Source organism: Hibiscus syriacus, unplaced genomic scaffold (genome assembly GCF_006381635.1).
Source record: "Hibiscus syriacus cultivar Baekdansim isolate YM2019G1 unplaced genomic scaffold, ASM638163v2 tig00110372_pilon, whole genome shotgun sequence".
Taxonomy (NCBI): Eukaryota; Viridiplantae; Streptophyta; class Magnoliopsida; order Malvales; family Malvaceae; genus Hibiscus; species Hibiscus syriacus.
In genome coordinates, this window is record NW_024062709.1 from 1,268,476 (window position 1) to 1,278,068 (window position 9,593).

At 36.4% G+C, this 9,593-nt stretch overlaps 1 protein-coding gene across 1 annotated transcript; it reads right to left on the reverse strand.

The window, feature by feature from the left end:
- Positions 1-836: 836 nt before the first annotated feature.
- On the reverse strand, positions 837-7,496 carry LOC120121385. The gene is given in 15 exon segments (XM_039140744.1): positions 837-1,318; positions 1,434-1,695; positions 1,840-2,121; positions 2,158-2,246; positions 3,824-3,945; positions 4,077-4,282; positions 4,322-4,346; positions 4,429-5,068; positions 5,221-5,706; positions 5,789-5,833; positions 6,174-6,268; positions 6,347-6,432; positions 6,679-6,975; positions 7,009-7,370; positions 7,373-7,496. Coding segments are annotated over 15 exon segments (3,603 nt in total).
- Positions 7,497-9,593: the final 2,097 nt, after the last annotated feature.

A 9,593-nucleotide genomic window follows, 5' to 3' on the forward strand; every position in this document is an offset into this window, starting at 1 on the left:
TTGATTGTACTTATTTTAAATATAGTATTAGTATGTGTAATAATTTATTTATAATAATATTTTAATTAAACAACTAAATTAAAACTATTTAAAACACAATTCATTTATAATCAAATGGCATTAAATGTATTTTACACTAATATCTATTGTTTTTTAAACAATATAATTAACAAAATGTAATTTCATTTTTTTAAATATCACCACAATTAATGTCATTAGTTTAGTTTAAGGAAAAGAAAAGAAAAAGTAGATAGAAGGAAAGAAACAATTGAACATGGACATTGAAAAGAAAAACGAACCTTGGATAAATCTATAAAGTGTGTTCTTGTCTGATATTCATTGGATTTGAAGCCTAGGTGGATCCGCTGGAATATAGCATGAGATAGTTATGTTCCTACTGCTACTGAATATGACTTTGATCTTCCTACTGCTACTGACTTCGAGGTCGAAATAAACCTATCCAAGAGCTAACTTCTGTTCCTCCAAATTTTGAATTCCATTTGATATTTGAGATTATTTTCAACAAAAATGTTAAATTATAAAGATTTTGCACAAAATTAATTATGTTTAAAATATAAGCCGAACTTGGGTAAACGTATTTTGTATTCATAGATCAATCCAAACCCAATTCTACCAGCATGAGCACCTTTAGCTCAAAACTGTTTGTCTTCAGACCTCGTCATGATAAAGGAAAGCATTGGCTTGTAATTTTAACCACATTTTCTCGCCTTCTCAAATTAACCCACTTAGGACCACCCTCCATACATAAGCAGTGGTAATATCCCAGTATGCCTTCCGGACGTGTGCTGCTCGGTTTTGGAATCCGGCTTTGCATTCTATTCCTTTTCTGGACATGGAAATGAGAGGGAAAGGGAAAGTGAGGCAGATGCATCCTCCTCCTTTTCTTTTCCGGTTACCTTGTCGTCTACTGTTCCAACAACGAAAGGCGAGATCCCTCTGTTTTGTGGTATAGTCTCAGCCCCTAATGCTAGCTCAAGATTAGGATATGCGTCGTGAACTCGGTCCTTGTCTTCTATAGAGAGCTCCTTCCACGGTTTAGAGTTGTCCCTCAACTGAAGTTCCCTTGCACGATGTGAAACCACGGGATAAAAACACCCTTCGCTACTTCCAATGTCCTTGGGGATAACTTCGTTTTCACAAGCAATGTCACATTTCTTCTTTTCGACAAAAGAGGCGGACCATGGATCATGTCTATCTGATGCTAAACTATAACCAGACGGACCTTGATCTCTAACACTATTAAATTGATTTATCCCACAGAAACCTGTCTTCAGCATTTTATTATCGCTTCCTTCACCTATAGAAACTCTTCACCTCACTCCATGGCAATTTTTTACTTGTATCGGTACAAATTTCTGAAACTGTTTGTGTAAGATTCAAGTACGTTCATTTCCGATTATTCGGCTGCAAACAATCAAGATCTCTCTTTGAAGAAGTTTTTCCATCGGCACCCACATCATCCATCGGATCCCTAATTTTAACAGAACCACCATCAATTTCCCCCACCATAACTGCCATTTGCTTTTCAGTAGGGCAATTTTTTGAAAGTGGATAATCTTCTTGGACATCCATTTCCTCTTTCTCAACTCTGACAGAACCACTATTGGTTTCAGTAGCCTGAAGGCTAGGTTTGAGATATGTGTCGGATCTACAATCTGGAACTTTGCTCTCATCCTGCAAAACAAAGACGAAGGTCAACATTCGTAGGAAGGGGATTTTGTTTCTTTTTCCCGTTTTCCAAAAATGAATGCAACACAGTTCAAATAACAAAAAATGAAGTTTCAATGATTACTAGTCCTTCCAATGTGGCTAAGATACATCGACAGAAGAGCACATTGCAGAAGGACTATTGCAATTTGTTTCTGGATGCACCTGTGCGCTGCTTGTTGCAATTATCGGCAAGATTTTGGTGTCAACTTTACCATCTTGCTCCTCCGATTTTGCTTTTATTCCCACGTATGCCTGCTCAAAAGAAGAGACCTTGTTATCATCAACTCTCTCTGTTGAGATACATGCTTTTTCAACAGCACTGATTACTGGGACAACATTGCAAGTACTATCACATGCAGCTGATTTATCATCTACCGGCTGAGACATATCCATAGATATCTCCCTTTCCAAATGTATCATACTTGCATCAGGATTGCGTACACTCTTCATGAAATTAGAAGAGTTTGCTCTTCTTCCCTTGAAGACACCCCAAAGGAATAATAATGCATTCCACCCTGCAAATAGTAGATCACAAATTTTAGCAATCTTTTGAAGAAAAATCAAAATATCAAAAACATAAAAACACAAAATCCAACAAAAGCAAAGACTAATCTTGAGAACAAAGAGAAACAAATGAAAACAGATCAAAAAATCAGCCTCAAAGGATAGGTCCATCATTTCTGAGTACAACTTTAAAGAATGAGAACATAATGTTCTGTCGATAGCTAAATTATGAGTTAATGCACTAAAACCATTTGATTTGATATCTAGGAATTTCCCATATAATGTCACATCAAATAAATGGAATGAAAGAAAAAGATTCATATAGCCTGTCCCCACAAATTAGGGATTAAGCAGTAGTTTTTGAGTTGTGCTAGCGCAGAAACAGGAAGACATGCAATGAACAGCGTTTGACAGAATTAAATAACTCAAAGCTAACGATCTACATATAACAAAATGAAAGTCATTCTCCAAGCCTTGCTTTAAATATGTTCTCTAGATACTACTATTCCATTCAACGTTACCAAAGCAAAACCAAATAGATGATGAAAAAATCCCCAAAAAAACCTATGGAAAATGCACTTAAAAAAACAATAAACATTTGCAATACATCGCATCATACAATCTACAGTAATGTAAACATGTTCTAATGCAGGATACAACGCTGATGTTGGCAAGAGACGCAGAAAACGCTTGGTAGCAAAAGCTGCCTTCAATGTAGCCTAGCAGAGTTTATAAACAAAAGGACATTTCTTTCCTTTCTTTCCTTTTTTTACTTGCCATTACAATCTCCTTTCTTTGAAACACCAAGGGGTGACATAACTCAAAACTCTGCTTACATTTAGGTGTTTAATGCATCATATCATCTAGTAGCCCTAGCCTGCACAAAAACATGCCAAAAAAGACTACCAAATCAATTTCCTTTATCTAAAATGCTCCACAACTTGAGGATTTCGGTGGATGCCAATGTTAGATCCAGACAGCAGGCAAATTTATCTATTAATCCACAGAACTAGAGCATTGACGTGGAAAAAAAATGATGTCTAAGCACATTATCACCTTGTCGCACATCCCGCTAAAATGCAATTCATCTAATTGTAATACTTTGGAATAAAGAGATGCTGTTTTCCACCTAAATTGGTTTTTTCCCCAGCTATTGAGGGTGGAAACCCGAATTTGAGGCTCACCCAATTGATTTAAATCTTTACATTTTACAGGGGAAGTATGCAGGTCGTGAATATCAAATACAATAAGTTTTAAGAGAAAGCTAAGAGATCGTGAATATCAATGCAATAAGTTTTGAGAGAACACTAAGAGGTTGTGAATATCATGGAATTTCCATATCCAGGTAATATGATTAGGAGAGTTCTTTAAGTCACCGCTGTCTATAATTGGCAAGTATGTAAGAATCCAATATAAAAAATAGCCCCAATGAACATGCTTTACCAGTACCTACTAGGCTTCATGGTGTGGTATAGACAGACATAACCCTTTATCCTAGCCTTTTCACGCCAAAGCATATAGCCCAACCAAGAAAAATTACAGGGTTCTTTACTGTATTTTAATATCTCAATTTTGCAGCAAATCTTACGCTGGCAATTTTCAGGAAGTTGGTTGGATGGGAATATCAACAGTTCAACACCTTCAAAAGCTCCCTTGAGAGCAAAGTCATTCTTGACCATGGTATCCAGAAGGACCTTGTAGTTCTCATAACTGAAACAAAAAACTAAGTTTTAAGAGAGATTGAGAAAAATTGCATCAATGATCAATCCAAAAGGAGAAAGGAAAGAAAAAGAGGAGGAAGTCCGAACAAAGAGAACAATACAACGGATGTACAAATATACCTTTCACGGTCCTTGGCAAAGAAATACAGAGCTATATTATCTTCTTTAGGACCACTGTCATGAAAGTGTGTCGGCCAAGTGCTCAAGCAAGGTATTTCATTCAAGGAAACTTTGTGGGGAAAAGAGTTGACAACTTCAAGCACTTTAGGTGATGCAAGTGTTGAGAGATGGGCTTGAATTTCAGTAGAAAACCCGGAAGTTTTCCACTTTTATGCACCTCAAAAGCTCCCCTGCATAAAAGTAACATGATTTATCTCATTTGAGAAACATCTAAAGGCACAGTATGGTGCGGCAATAAATGAAAATGGCACCAATGGGGGGAAATAGTTCAATAGAAGGGCAAGAATCCTACTGCCAGATGCATTCATGTTCCGGGATGGCAGAACTGTTTGAGACAGCAGACCTCAAGGCTAAAGGAGGGATGGATATCTCTCTCATTGAAAGATTGGTAGCAGAAGAAACCGCAGAGACAGCATCAGTGGAATGTGAATTAAGCTGTTTGATATTACCAATGGAAGCCTGATTATGAAGATTTTCTTGCCCTTCATGAATACCTTCAACAGGAATCATATTCTTTGTCTTATTAGAAATTGATGATGGAACGTGAGATGCTCTGTCACGTATTCCAGGCCTCAAACGGATAGCTGCTTCAATTGCAGCTTTTAACTTATTGCCATTATATATGTCCTCCCTAGGTGTCCTTGGATCAGACCGATCAGCACCAGAAGCTTTAGAAATTGGACAAGAGTCAACTGTATGACTCATTTCTTTGCATTTTAGACACGGAACACTTTTTGAGGAGCGACTAACACAGCTCTCCCTAGATTTTTCACTTTGATTTGTTGAATCTAATGACAGAGATGGCGCATCTGAAATATTATGTTGCTTCTCAGCTATCCATGAAGAACTTGATGATGGTTCCTCCATTCGGCTTAGTTGGTTTAACTTCAGTTCAAAAGGCATACATCCATCGGTTGATGGAACCACCACATCTGTAAAATAAGAAAAATGCTATTAACTTGTCGGGCTGAACCAAAGGAAAACAGAAACAAAGATGAGGTAACATAGAGAATACACAGCAAAACATTCAAGTCAACATTAAAATGAAAAAAAGTAGTCTCTCCTTAAGTATGTGACAACGTACCAGAAGTAACTGCACTTTCTACAGCTTTGCGATCTAGATTTCTGGTAGATTTTGATAAAGTACTTTTTTTTCCATCAGACTGAGCAACCTTAGTTTCTTTGTAGTTGCTTGCAGATGAATGGAAAATTATGTCAGAGCGAGGTGTCAGTTTCTTATCAACCTTGTGTATGGAGACAGTACAATCCGAGCGATCCAACTTTGAGGAACTTTTCCTTTCTAATGATATCTGCTCTCCATCTATCTTTGATCCTTTCTGATCTTGAACATGAAGATATTTAGATGATAGCCTTTTACACTTTGATTCTCCGGTATTCAACTTTCCTGTGTTAGTGTATTTAAATGACAAGGAATTGTTAATCATTCTGCGTTCCTCCCTGCTATCAAGGGATTCATGTTCTCTAGCATTTTTCTGTTTCTGAAGTACAACTTCATCTACCACCTTCACTTTCCGTTTGGAGTTTAAACTATTGAATGAATTGGATTTACCTGTATCAAGTAGAATGGTATGTCAATGTGTAAAAATAACAAATATAGGAAAAAAATTAGCCAACAAAATCAGTTCACTTACCCTTTGGTGCTTGTAGTTGTGAACCAGAAGGAGAACGTGCAGTTTCTGGCATATCATTACCAGAATGGTTTCCAAAAGAATTTTACAGATATGGCTTCACTTTCCCCTTGTCTAAGTCGTTGGATGAAACCCCTCGAGACAATGCAGATACTCTATTAGGGCTCAATGATTCTGGTGATCCCATACTTGTTTCAACAGCCTTCTTTTTCAGAGCCAAAGCACTCTCTAGATTTTAAGCATGCCTCTTAGCTAAGCTTTGCATACTTGAGCCAACTTTTTTTTGCTTTTTCTCCAATATTCAAATCTTGAAAATTCAATTGCAAAAGGAGTTCAGTACAGGAACTGTCAGAGTGGCATTTTCTGTTCCATCAGTTTGATAACTAACCTTGCTTTTGGGATTCAGTCTCCTCAACAAGCTTGCATTCTTCACAAAGCCAATAACCTTCAGGAACTTTCTCAAGCATTTCTCGCATACAATAACTGATCAATAGAATTAAAAACAAAATATCAATAAAACCTACTGAAGGAACATATCGATAGAGGGATCAGTGCACTTACTTGTGCTCTGCCCCATCAGAGCACTTGCTACATATAGCTAGCAAATCTTCTTGTCCTGCATCCCCACAAATATCACATACTTTAACCTATTGCAAACAATTGGGCAAACAAAGAACAGATAAATCAGCAAAATTTATTGATATGAATGAGTATTGATCAATTTTTTTGAAGAGTTAAAGGGTAAAGAAAGAAAAGAACCAATTCTCTTTAAGTAATGTAAATTAGATGGAATTCGGTTTAATATGCTAGAACAAACAGTCCCAAGGAACCCAGTTATATCAGTCAATGCATGCAGACTTTCTTCAAACAAAGAATAAAACATAATTACTGACATCGTCCGAAGCATCCGATTCATAATCCTCATCTGCAGAAAGTGCTTGCAAAGGAAACTCCTTCTCAGGTAATTCAACAAACTCAGTCGACTCATCTTGCTCGCCTTCATTCAAACTTTTACCACCATTACCTAGCAGGACACTACTATTGTTGTCGATATCTGCTTCGCACTTCTGAATTTTGGCAGATATCTCAGAACTGCCTCCAATAGCAAATTTGCCACTTTGAGAATGTGAATACGGACTTTGTATCCTCAGTGAATTAATAGCAGCATCTTCCTCCTTTATGGAAAGAAGTTCGGACTAGTCTAGCTTCTGGGAAGAGAGCACCTTTTTGGATCCCAAACTACAAACAGACAATGAACTAAGAGATGAATCCTTAATATCTAAATTGTTGTTATTTGCATCATTGGATCTACTAGCAGAAGAAATATTATCATCATGGCCTTCAACACTTTTGAAACCATCATATTTATTTGAGAAGGTCCTTTGAATCCCAACATCTTCTAGTTCATCAAATACACCAGATGGCCTTATAGTTGCTTTAGTTTCTATATGTTCGGAGTAAGAATCGTGATTTGAATTGACACTGAGTAAATTGTCTGCTTCACGCTGGGTATGTTGTAAGCTATCACCTGTTGTATCCTTGTTGACAGAGGGCAGACTTGCCACAGCAACAGGATCAGTTTCATTGAAAAGTAGTCACTTTTTAATCCCATTTGAGCAATACTAAGGTGCATACAAGATGAACAAGGAGCAGAGCAAACGTTGCACTTGCAGGTTATAGATTCTGCTTTTGCATGAACTTTTTGACTCATGTTACACCGAATTAACCTTTCTACAATCTACACTTTTTCATGGTACCTATGAATGAAAAAACAAAAGCACAAATAAGCAAATAATAAATGGAAAGGAAAAGATACATGCCTTCTAACAAACATGTACTTTATTCCCTTTACTAAAAGAAAAAATTAACTGATCCTATGGAACAAAATTACTAATAGCAAGTGCGAATAATTTTTAATTCAACCATCATAAAAGAAAAGATTAGCTGCTTTCTACTTTGGCAGATATATTAGCAGGAAAAATAATGAGTTTCACATCAGAGAAATTATCTAGAAAGGTTAAAAAAGGAATCAAACAAAGCACCAATCTAATATTTTATTGAATCTAAAATCTGCTGACTAGGCAGAACTTTTTATACAAAATGATCAATCATACACTAAAATTATTCCAAAGATTTTTATTTAGAAGCAAATCAATAACATTTCTAATCGAGCGCACTTTTCGACATTGAAACTGAACAGTGCAGAAAATTAGCACCACCAAACTGCAATAAAAAAAATATAATGCAATGAAGTGCTTTAAAGGAATATTTAGAAAAATCATTCCAACCCCTCAACAGGATCCATATATGTTGAGTAGATGTTATACAATTTTAAGTCAGGAAATGGGTGCATGCATGACTATCTTTTTACTTGGTTCTGAGAGAATATAGAAAATGGAAAAGATGAAGGGAGACCATTTGCTAAGCCAACAAATATGAATCCAGCGAAACAAATGAGATTGGGAGACAGCATACAAAAATTAAGAAATAAGTACAGTATTTTCTTGCACTCCACTTCTAAATCATTCCCAGAAAGCATAAGGGGAAAGTAAAGTAATTTTCTATTCTATCATTCTTCATCCCCTACCTATTTGTTCATCTAGTTTTCAACCCGCTTCACCAGGAAAATGCTAAAGTTAACCATAACTAAATACTGTGTATTATAGAGCTTATGAGGAGAGTGTTGGATCATAAACTTGATCCATTATGGGAGCCTAAACCCAAACCCAAACTAAGTTGATGTCATTGCTTACATGAATTAGGTGAAAATGTCATTGCTTACATCAATTTAGTTAGGTGAGAGTTAGACATGTCTCAATTTTTAATGGTTTAAATTAATTTATTTGTGTGGTATAGGATTATTCTTAAGTAGTATAAATACCCCTCCCCATTTTAGTTTAAGAATCAAGAAAATTAAGAGCTTCTAAGTGAGTGAAGAAGCAAAGTCTTATAAAGAGTGAGTTGTAGTATCTTGTTTTTGAGTGAGAGTGCTATTGTAATATTTATTTGAGTTTCAATAAAAGTTGTTTGTGTGAGTGTTTTATTTCCAACAAAGTGGCATCATAGAGAGTTGGAAAGATCGAAGGTCTCGACTAGAGGAATCTGCCGCTGCCAAAATCTTCCCAATCTGAGTACTGACGCGCCGTCACGCACCGCCGAAAGACTGCTGCCAGAAAATCGACTTGACTCACCGAGTTGAGCCGAGTCAGCCGAGTTGGAACCCCTTGACCAAGTTTTCCAAGTCCCTCCCAAGGTTTTTCGACGTTCCGGATTCATCTGTGTAATCAGATTTTGCAAATTGTCATTATATTGAGAGATATGGCAAATGGTATGACACCATTCCAAGTTCTGATACTCAACAACAACAACTAAGACAATTGGAGTATTAAAATGAAGGCACTTCTTGGATCACAAGATGTGTGAGATATCATAGAGAAATGCTATAACGAGTATGTGGATGATTATGTTTTTGCTACTCTTACACCAGATCAAAAGACAACTTTGAAGGATTCAAGAAAGAGAGACAAGAAGGCTCTCTATCTCATATATCAAGCATTAGATGATGATGGTTTTGAAAAGATTTCAAGTGCAAGCTCTATCAAGGAAGAGTGGGAGAAGCTGCAAACCTCTTACAAAGGATCCGAGCAAGTGAAGATGGTTCGTCTCCAAACATTAAGAGGTGAATTCGAATATTTACACATGAAAGCATCTGAGTCTATTTTAGATTATTTCTCAAGAGTAATATTTATTTCTAATCAATTAAAAATAAATGGTGAAAAGTTAGGAAATGTAAGGATGATAGAGAAGA